Source organism: Balaenoptera acutorostrata, chromosome 10 (genome assembly GCF_949987535.1).
Source record: "Balaenoptera acutorostrata chromosome 10, mBalAcu1.1, whole genome shotgun sequence".
In the NCBI taxonomy this organism is placed as follows: Eukaryota; Metazoa; Chordata; class Mammalia; order Artiodactyla; family Balaenopteridae; genus Balaenoptera; species Balaenoptera acutorostrata.
Genome location: NC_080073.1, coordinates 32,472,975 through 32,490,945, shown reverse-complemented (window position 1 = coordinate 32,490,945; position 17,971 = coordinate 32,472,975). Strand labels below are relative to the sequence as shown.

Below are 17,971 nucleotides of genomic sequence, written 5' to 3'. Positions count from 1 at the left end.
CTCCACAACAAGAGAAGCCACTGCAATGAGAAGCCCATGCACCGCAATGAAGAGTAGCCCCTGCTTGCTGCAACTAGAGAAAGCCCCTGTGTAGCAATGAAGACCCAACACAGCCAAAAAAAAAAAAAGAGAGAGAGAGAGAGGGAAATAATCATACTAAGTTATCCTGAAAAAAGATATTTAAAATATTTATACATGGAATACTGTTAATATAATCTTGACTGATTCTGTAGATTTGTTCTTAGTTTAATTACAGACTTTTTAATTCATAAAAATATACCTTTGTTGTTCCTTCTAAGGTTTGTGTAACATAGTTGGAAAATCTATCTGTTTTAATGAAGTGAAATTTAGAATAAAGAACTCCAGCATCTTGGCATTACTATCAGAAGAGAGAAAACAGATCAAAACTCAGAATTGTTAGAGTTCTAATATTCTGTGATTTTTCCATCTTTTAGGAAAAAAAGATTTCCGCTTGATTTATATAATGGTTAACATAAACTTACTGCTTTTATTTTATACAGACAAGGTCTTTACTGGGTGTATTTGAAGAAGATGCTACAGCTATTTCCAACTATATGAACCAGTTGTATCAAGCTATGCATCGGATTTATGATGCACAGGTAAAGAACTAAAGGCTGACTCAATGCATTTATAAAATAAATCTTTAAGCCCATGAGGACAGAGATAGTGTCTGTCTTATTTACTGGTGCCTAGCCCTGTCCAGGGTGCATAGTAATAAACATTTGTTGAATGGATGAATGAACATTAAGTATTTTGTATTACAGAGCTTACATTTCAATTACTAGTGTATAGTTTGTAGCACTACAAAAGTGATGAAGATTGAAGCATCTGCTCCTTTTCCCCAAACACAGTAAAGACTTTCTTAGTGAAACTCATTGATAGTGATCTTTGCGTAAGATTTGACTGAAAACCCTGTATTGTCACCAGTATTTTCCCTAATCATGCTTTTAATCTTATGGGATACTTCCCCTTTTTGAGCAGAGGATTTGAAAGTAGCTAGCCTCTATCTAGTTAGAAAGTAATAAAGATTAGATATAGCTCCGGGGTACTAGGAGATGAATTTTAAAAGGATGTGACTAGATTTTTTTGGTTGAACAGGCATAAGATTTGAGGCTTTGTTTATGTAACTTAATTATAAGCCTTAACAGCAACCTGGGTTCTATGATAAACTCTCTTTGGGATTAATTAAGTGTACAAGTTTCTTTTTTGCCCCTTCTCAATTTCTCTTCTTTCTGGACTCAAATTTTCATTATGTACTTTAAAGTTACTGTGATAGTTACTTATTTATTTTTCTTAATGATAGGTCGCTCAAGAATTTGATTTCTGACCACACAGATTAATATGTAAAAGAAACATTACATATGTTATTATATTCATCACTGAAAAAAAACCTTTAAATTAAAAAACGTATTTCCTTCATATGGCTACATTGCTATATGGTATGACTAGGTCATATGGTTGTATGTTATTTTGGTTGTATGTTATTAAATGCTTATCATGGTCTAGTATCAGCATCTAGAGAGAGGGATAATAGACTCTCTGAAGATTCTGGATAACATTGTGTGCAGTTTACTTCTAGTTTTAAAGCTTTAACTATTCATTTTTATTAGCTAAAAAGAAAAGGCACACACCTGGAACACTGCTGAATTCCTTGACGGTGTCTGTTTCGTGGTCTGAGTTTCCCTTTAAAGTGTTTAGTGGTAGTTCCCTTTCCAATGGCTTAATGAGGGGATTTGAGAACATGTTGTACAATATTTATGTTAAGTGATAAATAAAAGTGGCGTAGGAATCTTCAGTTAAAACTTTTTTCTTAATCTGTACTACTGTGTTAATTTGAATGCTTATCTTTTCCCGTAGAATGAATTAAGTGCAGCAACACACCTGACTTCAAAACTTTTAAAAGAATATGAAAAACAGGTACTATATATGAAAGTTCTAAAAGTATAATTTAAAATATACAGTGATACAGTATCTGTATAGATAAATAGAATTTCTTATCAATAATTCTAAGCCTTTTGGGATTCACAGAAGGTAATTTTGATATGCCATTGAAATTCCATTATGCACTTATATGTAATTTTAATGATTTAATGTTAGACACAGAGGTTATCTAATTTACCTCTCTATTTTCAAATGAAGAAACTGAGGCTTGCTCAAGGTTACACAGCTGGCTAGTAGAGAAATTGGAGCTAATTTTAAATCTTTGAACTTCTAGTATGGTGTGCATTCCTGTACACCATGTTGATTGGTCACTTAGCAAACATTTTAATTAATGTGTACTACTTATATGAATTACATTATTTTATTAAAACGATGTTTTTAGAGCTTATTCAAAATTTTAGAAGTTTTCTGAAGTTATTTAAAAATTAAAAATTATAATGTCACTCAAAAGACATACAGCATTGGACCTTTACCTCATCTCTGTTTCTCACTTTTCAGCGTTTTCCACTGGGGGGTGATGATGAAGTTATGAGTTCTACTTTGCAACAGTTTTCAAAAGTTATAGATGAGGTAAATGCTTATTTTATTTTGCTTGGATAAGTGATCTTATAATTACTGAAGTTGTTTAGCTTTTATTGGGAAGTTTTATTATTATGATTTTATGAGTAAATCTCAATGATAAAAGTTTACTATTTAAAGAAGGGCCTTATTTCCAAATCTTGGTGGCTGTCTTGTAAAAACAACACTATCTTTGTCTGATCAAAGCAAATTGTTTTCAAGGAATAAGCATATAGATGTGCTCTCTCTACTTTCATGTACCATTCAACCTTTAATTGTGTAGTTTGATGTAGGCAGGGAGAGAAGAGTTAAGCTGTTAGCCATAGCTGAGCTCTTTATGGTTTCTCTGTTTTTTACATTGAGCAATATTTTACCATTCAGTTCATTAATCCTTCCTTCCCAAACAACCAATACCAACCCTTAGTTTCTCTACCAGTCAGCAGAACAAATCATGAAGACCTAGAAGCCAAGAGGAAGCAGGGTGGTGAGAAATGTTCGGAGAATCCATCCATAACTATTTTGTACTAGTGCAGTGAAAGCTCTTCTTTTTAGATGAGCCACTAGGTAGTTCTGTCTTTTCTAGTCTCTTAACTGGAAAAGTAGTTTTTTGAAATATTTTAATAACTCATCATAGCAAAATATTGTCACAGGAGATCAATTTAAAGAAATATTTATAGGAAATGGAATTTTTTATTGTGGTAAAATATACATAACATAAAATTTACCATTAATAACATTTCACACGTTCACAATGTTGTGCAACCACCACTGATGTTCCAGAACATTTTCATCATCATCCCAAAGGAAGCCTATTAGGTGCCTATTAAGTAGTCACTCCCTCCCTCCCCTCAGCTCCTGGCAACCACAAATCTGCCTTCTGTCTGTATGGATTTGCCTGTTTGGGATATTTCATACAAATGTACTCATACGATCTGTGGATTTTTGCGTCTGCTTTCACTTGGCATAATGTTGTCAGGGTTCATTCATGTTGTAGAAAGTATCAGAATTTCATTTTTTGTTTTTGTTTTGTTTTGCTGAATAAAATTCCATTGTATGTATACCACATTTTATTTATCCATTCATTAGTTGACAGACATTTGATTTGGGTTGTTTTCCATCTTTTGGCTAATATGAACAGTGCTGCTGTGAGCATTCATGTACAAGTTTTTTGTTTTTGTTTTTTCAAACACCAGTTTTCAGTTTTTTTGGGTATATACCCAGGAGGGGGAATTGCTGGATCATATAATAATTTTATGTTTAGCTTTTTGAGAAACTGCCAAACTGTTTTCCACAGCTCTTGCACAATTTTACATTTCTGCCAGTAATATAGGAGTGTTCCAATTTCTCTACATCCTTATCAACACTTGTTATTTTCATTAATTTTTTTTACTATAGCCATCTAAGTGGGTATGAAGTGGAATCTCATTGTAGTTTTGATATGCATTTTCCTGAAGGCTAATGATGTTGAGCATTTTTTCCTATGCTTATTGACCATTTGTATATATTTGAAAAAGTATCTATTCAGACCTTTGCCCATTTAAAAAAAAATTATGTTTATTTTTTCATGTTTATTTTATTTTACATTTTTTGGCCGCGCCTCACGGCTTGTGGGATCCCAGTTCCCTGACCAGGGATTGAACCCAGGCCCTCGGCAGTGAGAGCAAGGGGTCCTAATCACTGGACCACCAGGGAATTCCATGCCCATTTTTTAATTGGGTTGTCTTTTAGTACTGAGCTTAAGAGTTCTTTATTCTAAAGAATACAAGTCCCTTATCAGATATGTGATTGGTAAATATTTTCTCCCATTCTGTGGGTTGTCTTTATTTTCTTGATAGTATCCTTTGATGCACAAAAGTTTTCAATTCTGATGAAGTCCAGTTTATATTTTCTTTGGTTGCTTGTGCTTTTGGTGTCATATCTTAGAAACCATTGCTAAATTTAAGGTTATCACATGTTTTCTTCTGAAAGTTTTAAATGGAATTTTTTTGACTGTCACCTAATTATGTGATAACATCACATAATTTTAGGGTTCCCTTATGTAAATGTATCACTACCTTTTTTAACTTTCCGGCCGCACCACTTGGCATGCAGGGTCTTAGTTCCCCAACCAGGGATTGAACCTGTGCCCCCTGCCGTGGAAGCACGGAGTCTTAACCGCTGGACCGCCAGGGAATCCCTATATCAACACCTTTTTACTAGGTTTTGTTCAGTTTCCATAATGCTGGTTGATTGTCTCTTTGTAGTTATTTGGCCTTTTTGGTCTTTCTTTTACCAGCTTAGCTCTTGTCATGCGGTACTTTCAACGCAGCTTGCTGATGCCATGATGTTTCCCATTACCCAGTTTAAAGAAAGAGATCTGAAAGGTATTGAAGTCAAGCTTATGTTTACTTTCATTAGCTGTTGGAAGATCACTGCTTGTAAAATGTGTAATACTCTATACCTTAACCATTTCTGACTGTAGCAAGTGTCACTTTTACTTTAATTAGTTGCTAAACATTTACAGGAGCTCCTGCTAGATGTTAAGCTAGATACTGAGGAGTACTGATATGAATAAGATGTCACATCCCTTGAGAAGGCCCAGAGAAGGAGATGGGTAAACGGATAATTCTGGTACTCTTATAATTAGGGATGAGCAAGGTGCTGTGGGGCCTCAGAGGAGGGTGTCAGAAAGGCTCCCTCACGGATGTGCCATGAGCACTGAGCAAGGGAGAAGAATTTGCCAGGAGGAGAGAGTCACTGTTCTGCTGGAGGGACCAGAAAGCACAGAGTTACGGGTAGAAATGCATGTGTTGTTTTGAGAAATTGAGTGTGGCTGCAGTGTTGGATGTGTTGGGGGATGGCGGGAGACAGCTCTAGAAATAGATTAGTTGGGACTAGATCACGCTAAAGATGTTGGACTTGAGTTTATAAGCAAAGAGAAGACAATGGAGGTCTTTAAGAAGTATACCTTTGTTTTTGGAGGATGGATTTGATGCTAGGAGAATGGACTAGGAAGTTGTGAGAGTCCAGTGAGGTGTGACCAGGTCCTGAACTGGGACAGTGGCACAGGAGATGAGGCGTGTTGGTGGGCTGGAGTGGTGGGAGGTAGGGGCTGGTCCATCTAACAACCCATGTCTCAGTAGCTCGTGGTAGCTTTCTTTTTTTCCCCATTTAGGATTATTACGTGATAAAATGAGGGCGTTTATAGACTTGGCTCTGCTTTCTTACAATTTACAATCTCAGACAGTCATACAGACTTATTTACAAAGTATGTAGATAGAGTAAAAACATTGTACTAATGTATCAGTGGATGATAAAGTATTTAAATTATACATGGAATAAAGACAAATGTATTTTAGAGATAGAATTAATATTTGTCTTGGTAATCTTCAAGAATAATCTTTTCCAAGGTCAAGAAACAAGACCTCTTTTCTCAATCTAAGGCGACTGAATATTATAATCTTGTCAATAAAATGTTTCTTTTATCATTCAGTGTTTGAACTTATTAGAGTCAGTATCAAAAAATCAATAAGTTGGATTCTGGTACTAAATCAGAACATTTGTATATCTTAGAATTTGCAGTGTTGTTTTTTTTTTTAATTTACTTATTTTATGACTGCATTGGGTCTTCGTTGCTGTGCGCAGGCTTTCTCTAGTTGCGGTGAGCGGGGGGCTACTCTTGGTTGCGGTGCGCAGGCTTCTCTTGTTGCAGAGCACGGGCTCTAGGCGCGTGGGCTTCAGTAGTTGTAGTGCATGGGCTCAGTAGCTGTGGCTCGCGGGCTGTAGAGCGCAGGCTCAGTAGTTGTGGCCCACGGGCTTAGTTGCTCCGTGGCATGTGGGATCTTCCCAGACCAGTGCTCGAACCCGTGTCCCCTGCATTGGCAGGCAGATTCTTAACCACTGCACCCCCAGGGAAGCCCTGCAGTGGTTTTAAAATTTTGTTTTTGGGTCATATTACAATTTGTGGCAAGTACAATTTCTGGTGGTGTAACTGTTGTTAATCATAGTAAATGTTAGGCTAGTTGAAACACAGTAACTTTTTCACTTTGAATATTGAACTTTGAAATATTTGGAGTTTTAATAGTAGCTTAAATGGCAGTTATTGTTTTCTAAACAAAATTTAAGATAGTTCATAAATATGCTAAACTGAAATTATTCTTGAACTTTTCCAGAAATATTGACATTAAAGGAAGTGTTTCAGATTGCTAGTAATGGTAAGCTCTGAATACTTTGTACATTTATTTCTTGTAATGATGCATTTCTTTATCAACACAAATTTGTGGCCAGATTTTATGAAATAATTGAAAAAAATGAACCTAATTAAAAGTTTAAGTGAATATTATTTAAATCGTTGTTATTTAGGTTGCACTATTTATGCTAGAAGAAAGATTTTAAAGGAAGTTAAATCTTGTGGTTTGTTATCTTCATAATACCTAAGAAGGTGGTATATTTTCCCTTCCTTGTTTTCCTGTTTATTCCATATTTTCTTTATGAGCATTTGCTATTTCTGTACTAAAAAATACTTTAAAAAACTTTTAGTGGACTACTGTTTCCTTGGAATTAAATGTTTTTACCAATTTAATAAACAGAAACATACTTTAGGGGGAAATTTGTCTGTGGGGAACATTTGGGTGGAGTGATCACATAGTAGGGAATTCTTATTTTGCTTTAGTACATTTGTTGAAAGATGCACATGTGAAAACCGTTAAAGCACTTATAAGTTTTGCAAAGTACTGTTGTATTTTTGTTAATAGTCATTTCTGTTTTCCAGATCATGATGCTGCAATTAACAGATACAGCAGATTGTCAAAAAAAAGAGAAAATGACAAGGTGTGATACATATTACTCCTTCAGTATCACAATTAACAACTGTTTCATTAGGTGGTCTAGTTTTTCCAGTTTAAAAATGGTAGCCAGCAGTTGCTTTGTATGCTTTGCTGTATTGCCCTTAGTTTATTCTTTCCTTCCAGTTATTTCAAAGCCTTTCTGTTAATTGTTAATTATCAGACAATTAATAATTGTCTTTTTAAACAAAATATTTTTCTGTTGATAGAGTTTTATAAGTAAACATAACTATTCCAAAAATGTAACTGATGCCCAGGTGTAACATTGCCTCCTTTTGCTTTGTATTTTGATAACATTGCATTTGTTTTGTATATGTATTCAAAAGTGTGTTGTGATATACAGTGGTTAAAAAGTTGAATAGTTACATACACAATTGAATGAAATTCTGTTTTGAGGACCTCCTCATTTACAGGGTGTATATATATATATATATATATATATATTTTTTTTTTTTTTTAATGCTTCTTCAAGGAGTGAAATTCAGAAATATACTACATTTGAGGAGAAATGCATTTGAGTAAAGAACAAAGAACAGAGTATTAACAAGTTCATCTAGATGCTTCTTAAGATCATTTCTCTCTCAGTGCCTAGTCCAAGGCTTGATCAGAGTAGGCCTCCACTAGATGTTTGTGAGTGAGGTGGTCTCTGTGCCCAGGAATTGGCGTCTGCAGCCTTGGCTGCAGCTGCTGGTAGGGACACAGTGACCACTTGTGGGAGTCCACAGTTGGGTATGATTACTGTGCAACAGCCACTGTGACACAAAAAGGGAATGTTTCTCTCACAAATTCAGTACAAAGATCTGCTTTCACTGATTACTTGATGGTGCAAATATTTATAAAATACATACATTTTTAGATCTATATTACTTTGTTACTTTGCCATAAAGAAGCAGTTAAAGGCTCTAAGTATGAATTTTGTTTTATTTTACATTGCCTCTGGCTGTTCCAGGTATTTTTAAAAACATTCTTCCACTAATTCAATTTATTTGAAAAATTTATTGAGCACCTACTATAAGTTGGGTACTATGGGGGAACAATGTGAATAGGCTCCACCTCTGCCCTCAAGGAGTGGATAATCCACATCTATCAAAGGCTTCCTGTATGAAGGCACGCGACTAGAGCAGCTGCCAGAATACAAGGATGAAGAGAACACATGAATTAACACTGAGTTAAGTGCAGTAAAGAAGTCTTAACAAAATGCTGGGAGAGCAGAGAGAGGACAGTATATCTTTGATTGGTAAGTTGGGAAAGGTTACACTTTAAGGAGGTGCCATTTGCATTGAAGCTGAGCAGATGTCAGTGGTTTGGGATTGGGGGAGAGGGCATTTCTGGAAGAAAAACGGCCTTTGCAGAAGCACATGGAAGAGTCTGGAGAGTGTAAAGGTTAAGAGCACTGGCTCTGGAATCAGACTGGTTGGGAACTAATATCAGCTGTGCCGCTTATTTTCCTGAGGTCAAATAAGCTGGTTTGGTTTGGTTACACTGGTTACTTAATTTCTCTATCAAAAAAACTCAGTAGTTGTGAAGAGGAAGGAGAATGCATGCCGAGTACCTGGCTTATAGATTTTATTATTATTTCTAGCAATAATTATGATAATGGAAAGATAATCATAATCATTTCAGTGTGTCTGGAGCATAGGATGTATTTGGGGGAGGTATGGCCAAACGACAAGAAAGAGGTAGTTTGGGGCCAGGTTACTATGTTAATGACTAAAATGTATGTTAGCGGGAGTGGGCAGCCACCAAAGGATTTTAAGTAAATGAGTGACACCATGCAATTGTGATAACAAAATGAAAATATTAGTGGAAATATGAAGGGGACAAGACTAGAGGGAATCCAATGAAAAGGTATTGGAATAGTTGGCAAAGATATTAGGAGAGTCTCAGCTAAGGTTGTTATTGAAAGTGGAGAGGAGGGAATACTTTTGGAAGATACTTCACAAGTAGAATTGACAAGACTTATGGTAGGAGGAGGAATAAAAAATGAGTCCCAAAATTCTTGGTTGATGGGATGGATCTAGGAAAAGTTAAGAGAGCTAAGAAACAAAGTAGAGGAGCAGGTTTTGTGAGGAGGATACTGTCTTCAGTTTTGTACATTTCCAGCACATTCACACATACACGCACACATTCACGCATAAAGGACCCATCTGGAGAACTGCTTCCTCTGACAACTGGGAGAGCGAGGGGCAGGAGATAAAACTTTGGGAGTCATTGGTGTATTAGAATATTCTTGGTACTTGCTTTGGTATTCTATGGGAAGCAGGAAAAGAGAAGAGACAGTGTATGTTACGTAACAGGTGCTCAATAAATATTTGTTGTCTGAACACAAGAACTCAAGGGACATAGTTTAAGTGTGGGTGAAGGAAAACAAGTACAAGAAAAGGGGAGCAGTAGGGAGAGAACCAGAGAACTAGGAGGCAAGTGGTATGCTGTGAACTGAAAAAGGTCAAAGATTAATGACTAAGCTAATACCAGACTGTTGTCTGCTTTTCCTCCATGTGGTAGACCTTATCTGCCATGCTTATTAGTTCAGTTACTATACCATTCATAGCTATGTGTAGGATGCTGCTTTTAATGTGCATTTTAAAAAATAAAGTGGTTGGTAGTAAAACAGGAAAACTATCTTAGCCAATATTCTGCAGGATTTCTGTCTCAGAAAATAAGAAAGCTATGTACAATTGTTGGTGATGCACCTTTTTCCTTGGGTAGTCTCTTCCCCTCAGCCACTACTAAAGATAATTCAAAATTAAATAAATAATAGTATTTTTAATCTTTCACTCAAAGGTGAAGTATGAAGTAACAGAAGATGTCTACACTTCCAGAAAAAAACAACACCAGACCATGATGCATTATTTTTGTGCATTAAATACTCTTCAATACAAAAAGAAAATAGCATTGTTAGAACCTCTACTTGGGTACATGCAAGCTCAGGTGAATATTGTACTATGTTTTGGATTATAACTGTCTTAAGAACTTTATATTAAGTTTGATTTTTATGTTAAATGTAAGGATATGACAAACTAAGGTCAGATACTCATTTGTGTCTGTGATTTTAAAGCATTTTTTAAAATGTCAGAGTGCTATTTTAAGGAAGTTAGAAGGGTTTTCCTAGCAAATGAAGATTTCAAATATTTTAGGGTAAATGAAACCACTTACCTTGTATTTAGACCTTGCCCATCACAGTTGGGGACAGGGAACAGAAAGATAAATGAATTCCAAAGCTACTCCTATTGCTCAAGCTTCCACTCGCTCTTGCTTCATAATAGATCTGAAAGAGAATGGACATGTTTGAGCTTGTCTCATGTTCCTGGCATACTTTCTGAGTTAAAATTAATGGATGAACTCCAAAGTATTCCAAGAGTTGTACATCAGGAAGGAGGCTAGAAAATTAAATTTGGGTAACATAAGATGAAATAGCAGTCCCCTAAAAGCAAGAGTTTAAAGAAATTTGAATATTCCTTTGAATATGAGTACTTATTATTCCTCAGATATAAAACTTATCTTTGTAGTAAACATGAAATAGTTTATCCATATGACTTACTTGAAATGTTTTAAAATATATTTTCCAATTTTAAAACCTTGCTTAACTATATGCATGTGTTAATATATAAGATGATGCACAGTGAAATTTAAGTGTAGTTTCTTCAGTGGCTCTATGCCCAGTAGAAATCATTGTAAACTACAACCTATTTTTACACAAATGGAAATAATCCTTTGTTTTTTACTTAACTATGTATCTTGGTGATTGTTTATATGATTCACTCTAAGTATTTTGTGTGTATGTGTTTCTGTTGTTCAACCTCCCATTCCCACACCCTCTTGCCCCAGATAAGTTTCTTTAAGATGGGTTCTGAAAATCTCAATGACCAACTGGAAGAATTCTTAACTAATATTGGAACAAGTGTACAGAAGTAAGTATTTTCTTCCTTAAAATTGAAAATGAAGTTATGAGAATGATAAGTTAGCAGCTAAATACCATAATCTAAAAATATTTACCACTTAATTTCTGAGGGGCTATTTTCCCTGCCGTGAGTGTGTTTCTCTAGTGGCTCGTGGACGCTTCTTGGTTTTCTCACCATCTTTTCCACAGAATTTGAACTCTGAATTTCATAACAGTGTCAAATCTGATGGTATTTTATTGATTGTAGACTAGGTTTTATGTCTGAATACAACAGACACATAATAGTAATTATCCATAAGTGAATTATCTTCACAGTTATCTGAATTGTAGGGGATGGATGGGAGAGTACTAAATAAATCTTGCTTTGCAAGCCATGAGAGATTAAAGAGACAGAGAAAGTAGTTCTAATCAGGTTCAGAGTCTGAGCAGTGATGTGGTTAATCTGCGATATGGAGGGAGATGAAAATGATTATTGTTTTAAAGGCACAGGACAGAGCAGTTGGAAAATTCCTCCAAAGTATGAGTCATTCAGTGTGGCTTCATTAGTTTTGGAATTTGGTATTGTTCCCAAATATCTAAGTTTCAAATAAAACGTAAAGCTGCTTTATAACACGCCACTTTAACCACCCATGCCACTGCTGTTCTCTTTAGGAAAATATATACAGAACAAATATACAGATAAATAAAATTGGTAAGGAGTTCTTTGTCTGTTGTAGTTGGTAGTAAATAATCTGTTCCCTCTGTTAGTGTTCGCAGGGAAATGGACAGTGATGTAGAGACCATGCAGCAAACAATAGAGGATTTGGAAGTAGCCAGTGACCCCTTGTATGTGCCTGACCCAGATCCCACAAAATTTCCTGTTAATCGAAACTTAACCCGAAAGGCTGGATACCTTAATGCTAGGAAGTAAGAAAACTATTGTTATTTTCATATATTGTGTATCAATTAAGGTAATAGCAAGTGAATATAATAAATGATATCTCCAAACTGTTTTGATTTTACTAAATGTTGAATCTTTTTACTAATACCACTATTAGTATTTATGCCAATTTTTTGACAGATGAGGTATATGAATAATTTTCAAAAGTAAAATTCTATTTAGATATTTATCAAATGATTTAGAATTATTTTAAAAAGTGAAACCAATTTGAGTTTAAATAAATCTAGCATGACATGTGAATGCGTTTAAATATCATTATCGTACTTTAAAATATATGTAATTACACCATCAAGTCAAATTGTAGTTTTTACCTGAAGATAGGATAAAGCAAGTTAACCCTAGCAGTAAAATAAATTCTTTTGTTTTGAATTTATTCCCTTGAAATACAGTTGGACTGTATTTTATGGAGCATTATAACAGCTGTAATTTGATCATTTCCAGCCTTGTTTTGGAAATATATACATGCACAATCACACAAGTGGGTCAGTTTATGTGACTTTATTTGAGAGACTGAAAACCTGATGTTTATATTTTCTAGGCACCTTGGTGCCTTTTTGTAAGGTGGTTCTTTGTGATGTGCTTTATCTTTATCTTGTGTCTGGCTGATGATGGGATTTTAGGTGTGTTGTTATTAAAGAGTGAATGTACTTTCTTCATTTAGTAAAACAGGCTTGGTGTCATCTACCTGGGACAGACAGTTTTACTTCACACAGGGTGGAAACCTAATGAGTCAGGCCCGTGGGGATGTAGCAGGAGGCCTGGCCATGGACATAGACAACTGTTCAGTAATGGCTGTGGACTGTGAAGACAGGCGATACTGTTTTCAGATCACTTCTTTTGATGGCAAAAAGTTAGTATTTTTCCCTACTATTAAAAAAAAATCTGTCATATTTTAAATACTGAAATGTAGGATAATTCCTTTTCACTTGGACATTGTATACATATTTTAGAATTATTATGTATTAAGATAATTTTCTTTTTAATCTTGTAGAAATTAGTTGAATTTTCCTTTTTGACTTAAATAAATGATGTCTTAATATTTTGAGGTTGTCAAAGCAAGTTTATGTGGTAAAGACCTGGGATTTCATGTTAAGAGACTGGTCACTGAAAATCCAGCATGGTATGGGGAAGGCAGCACAAGTTAGTGGAAAGAGCTCCAACCTTGGGGTCAGAAAGTTCAAATTCTGGATCCACTACCTACTTTGTAGTGTTAGACAAGTTACCTGACCTCTCTGAGCTTCATTTTTCTACATGTAAAATGGAGGTGGGGGGGGGTCCTTCATTTCTATTTTGTGAATTGTTATGTAGAATAGAAATCTAACATATGTAATGTGCCTAGCATGTAGTAGGTGCTAATAATAATATTTTTAAATGTTAATCAAATATTTCTGATCAAATTAATTATTTAGGCCATTAATGTTTATGTGCCATTTTTTAAACTTCTATTACCTTTGCATTAAACAAGAATCCCATAGAGCAGCTCTTAAAACAAATTTTTGAGAAGCACAGAAAAATACAAAAAGGAGTATGAAAAAAAGCTATAATCTCATTAACCAGAAGCAACAATTAACTTTTTGGTCATTGCCTTACAGTTTTTATTTTTTATTCTAAGTACATTTTTAAAATAGTTGAGGAAATACTGAATGTTTATTTCATATTCCTTCTATAAACATACAATGAATGTCAATTACTGTGTCATTTATCACACTGGATGTTGGGAGTCCCTTTGTTCATTTGTGAAAATTACCAAATTGTTAACGTTACTGAATGTATTTACATTTTTGTATTTCCAGTTTTTTGCTAATGCTTAATAACATGATTTCCCATTTCACATTCCTGGTGTGATTCAAAATTAGTGTAAAAAATTTTTTTCTAACTCTTAAAATATTAACATCTATAGAAAAGCTACATATCCCTATGTTAGTGATTAATATATTGAAAAGTTTTACTTAACTATATTCAAGGAAAAATAATAAATAATGAAGTAAAATTAGTATTTTCTATTACGACCACTGATTTATATTTGAAATATATATATTAAGTGTCAGAAAGTTGAAATGCATTGTCTTAGTGTCAATGTACCTTTGTTATAGGCTGCCTTCTGAAAACCAGCACATTTCTTTTTTGTTACATCTTGGCATAGATAGACAAAGTCAAGAGTTGTTAAAATCTGAGTCCTGATACCTCTGGTAGTCTCCTTTCCTTAAGATACTGGTTGGTTATGTGTTTTCTGTTTGTTTGTTTCATACTGATGTGTATCTTTAAAGATAAAAATTTCTCGCTCATGTTAAAAGTACTTTAGAAAAAAGTTGACTGTCAAACTTTTTCTCTATTTTTTCAGGTCTTCAATTTTGCAAGCAGAGAGTAAAAAAGACCATGAAGAGGTAAAATTTTATCTACTTAATTTCTTCAGCATCATCTTAAGATATTTTTCTGATGACAAAACATATTGATGTGTTCATTATAGAAATTTGGAAAATCCTAGTTAATTACAAATCTTTTTTTCATAAAAGTCTACTGTTCTCAAGCAACATTCTTAAGTTTCACATGGAATTTTACAACTGGACCTATAAGGAGAGACCTTAGAGATCCCATCTCTTGCTGTCTTTTTAAAAGCTCAAATTCAGAAATGACCTTGTGACTGCTGCTTTCTGGCAGGCTGTTAGTATCATGAGGCGAGTTTAATCTATTCCCTTCTCTTACCAACTCTCTGAGACAGTATTTGCTGCATTAAGAACATAGTGGCAGATGTAGTATGGCAGGAAGCAACTAAAGCTTAAAACCTTGGGGAAATGAAAGACAGAAAAACAAAAATTTGGGAGTGTTTGTTCTTCCTTGTGAGTCTTTTGTTTTTGGCTCCATTTTTACTTGTCGTTCACCAAATATGGAAGGTAAGTTGTTATTATATAATTGTGTTGGTAAAAGACAAGGTTAGAAATTATGTAGAGACCAACTTTTATTTACTTCTTATGGAAAAGAGTAGGTATTAAAACCTACTTCTGGTCTCTGAGGAATACAGACATATGTCTGTTCTTTGCAGGGTTTACCAAGCAGAATATTAGGTTAGCTTTGTGAGGCTCCTCAGGCACTGGAATACTTGAGAGTGAAGCAGAGGATGTGGGGCAGAGAGTGTTTTCTGTGTTATTTATAAACCTGAAAGGGAAGTATGTAAAATACGTTCACAAGGAATATATTTAGCTCTTAACTTTTTTTACATTGGTATTAATCATGATATCTGAGTCCAGACTGTCTTATTTGGTGGGGATTAGAGGGGGGTGTGATATAAAAAGATAAATATAGACTATTAAATTACAGTTTAACATGATAGCTGTATTTTTTATTTCCTTGTATGAAATAAATTTGGGATTTAAAAATAACAAATCTGTTCAGTGTTCTGTTATACCTTCATATGTTGTACATATATATGCTTTTGTATATAGGAAGGTATTTATCTCATAAGAAAGATTGTATGTTATTTCTTCTAGTGAAACTTCTATGTCAGTTAAATATTAAACATTCTCTTTTAGAAGGGAAGCATTGTAGAAAAAAATATTAATCGTATTTTTCTATTTTTTCCTCTTGCAGTGGATCTGTACAATAAATAACATATCTAAACAGATATATTTAACTGAAAACCCAGAGGTAATATTTTTATTTTATGTATCCAGATCTGGCAAAATTGAATAATTCTGTGGCTTATATGGCTTTTATTGTATTTTCTCAAGTTCTGTAATCTTTTAATTTGCCCATGAATGGGCTACTTTCATATATCATGAATAGAATGAGTATCTGGTCTTCCTAGAACAGTAAATTATTTCAGAACGTACTGAAATCAGTCAACCAACAAATGTAAGTAGACATCAACCTTGTGTTTAGCACCGTGTTGAGCACCATGGAGAAAGGGGATATAGAAGAAAAACAGGCCATGGCCTCTGCCCTCCAAGAGCTTATGTATGTGGGAAGAGAAAACTAAAACTTTAAGTAACATTTCATATAAATTGACAGTGTATGGTGATAACTGAAAGCTTAAGATTTCAGAATATTAAGATCAGTATGGATTTTAGTTTTAGAGAAAACTCTGTGGAGATGGCAGAAACCTGAGCTAGGTAGGATTTGTCCAGATTTTGAGGAAAAGAGAAGACACTGTAGATAAGAGAATAAAAACAAAAGCACAAATGCAGAAATGTTGTGTTTGTGAAATTAGTTGTATAATTAGAATTGAAAAGTCTTGTTGGAGAATAATAGAAAACTGAAATGTGCATACAAATCACCAGGGGACCTTGTTAAAATGCATATTACGTTTCAGTAGGTCTGGGGTGAGGCAACCTGAACTCTCAAGTTTTGCCAGTTATGCTTTGAGTAGTGGGTATCAAATCAGATGAACTCAGCAGTGTAGACAGAGTTGTAGATGCAGTCCAAACATGCAGGCAAAACCCGGGGTGCAGAGAACTCTGGAAGGACCAGTGAATCCTAACTGCAGTGTAGTTGGGAAGAGACTTGGTTTAAGAGAGGAGCCATCTGACCTCTGCCAGTCTTGGTAGGCCCAGCTAGGCTGTGAACCCGGCTGCCTCCCAGGGCTGTTTGGGGCTGATGAGAGGCTGGGGCTGGGGGTTATGGTTTCAGTTGAGGCAGATCGAGGCTAATTTCTCTAGGAAGCCCTACCCTTCTAAGTCTTAAACTGTTGTTGGTGTAGTGGTTAATTAGACAGGACTGTTGAGGGACATGTAGGAGGCCATTATAGTTTAGGCACGAATTGAGGGTCTGAACATGGTGGTAACCTGAGGGAAGAGAGAAGAATGAATCATAGAAACAGGTAAAAAGAAATTGACTGGACTAGTTAGTAACTGACCGATGTAAAGGATGAAGAAAATGACCAATATAAAGGATGAAGGAGACAAAGATGACTTCCAGGTTTTAAGCCCAAATGAAGGGAAGAACAATTTGGAAAAGAGGAGTTCTGTTTTTACCATAATGGTTTTGAGGTGCCATCCAAGACACATATGATTTGGATGCCTAGGAAAAAAGTTTTGAACTAAAGAAGCAAAATCTCATGACCTGAAAAATACTAGTAATTTCTGTTAGTTTTATAATGATCTAATGAGTTTAATCTAAGAATATCAGTGCTAACTGTAGAGAAGTCTTCTGCTTTTAGTAACTTGATATCCTGCCAATCTTGCTTTTTCTTTCTGTTATGTCACTTGGGAACAACAAAAAATTAAAATGCAAATTAGATGACTTGTTAATACCTAGGGAATACAAAGGGAATATAGTGTTTGGATTTGAATAAGTCAGGCTTATTGACTTTCCTGCCAATTATCAGAAGTCAGAGTTTTAATATTTTCCAGATTATCCAGAATTATTTTATTTATATTAATGAGAGAAGAAATTTTGATCAATTTGTGGTATTGTCTTCATACTTTTGCTAAGACACAGAAGTGCAAAAATGTTTTGTGATTATTTTTTCTAATGTACGTGCTATTTTATTTAGCTCGTGTTTTAAATAATAAGCTTTAAATTACTTAATAAGTTTAATATTTTAATAAGTTTTAAAATATTTCTTATGGAAAGCTTTTTTTCAAATTTGGCCTGAAAATATCCATGATAACTTTATTAATAAATACACAGATATTTCTGAGCATAAATACATTCTGGAAAATCATGAAAACTTCAGCATCATAGTTATAAAATACTTTAATATTTTGTGACTATTTCCTACTCCTCTTAAATTTCTTTATTTAGCAAATTTGAGTGCCCATGTGCTAGGCACTGTACTAGGTGCTAGCAATA

At 34.7% G+C, this 17,971-nt stretch overlaps 1 protein-coding gene across 2 annotated transcripts in view; it reads left to right on the top strand.

Moving 5' to 3' along the window:
• Nucleotides 1–17,971, top strand: part of APPL1 (adaptor protein, phosphotyrosine interacting with PH domain and leucine zipper 1) — a 32,435-nt gene that overhangs the window by 4,676 nt on the left and 9,788 nt on the right. For both annotated transcript variants that reach the window (XM_057554369.1, XM_057554368.1), the window contains exons 2-13: nucleotides 522–620; nucleotides 1,879–1,938; nucleotides 2,461–2,532; nucleotides 4,796–4,883; nucleotides 6,672–6,713; nucleotides 7,271–7,329; nucleotides 10,128–10,274; nucleotides 11,172–11,254; nucleotides 11,992–12,150; nucleotides 12,846–13,034; nucleotides 14,526–14,568; nucleotides 15,770–15,826. In XM_057554369.1, the coding sequence (XP_057410352.1) occupies nucleotides 522–620; nucleotides 1,879–1,938; nucleotides 2,461–2,532; nucleotides 4,796–4,883; nucleotides 6,672–6,713; nucleotides 7,271–7,329; nucleotides 10,128–10,274; nucleotides 11,172–11,254; nucleotides 11,992–12,150; nucleotides 12,846–13,034; nucleotides 14,526–14,568; nucleotides 15,770–15,826 (1,098 nt within the window). The remainder of the gene's footprint in view (nucleotides 1–521; nucleotides 621–1,878; nucleotides 1,939–2,460; nucleotides 2,533–4,795; nucleotides 4,884–6,671; nucleotides 6,714–7,270; nucleotides 7,330–10,127; nucleotides 10,275–11,171; nucleotides 11,255–11,991; nucleotides 12,151–12,845; nucleotides 13,035–14,525; nucleotides 14,569–15,769; nucleotides 15,827–17,971) is intronic.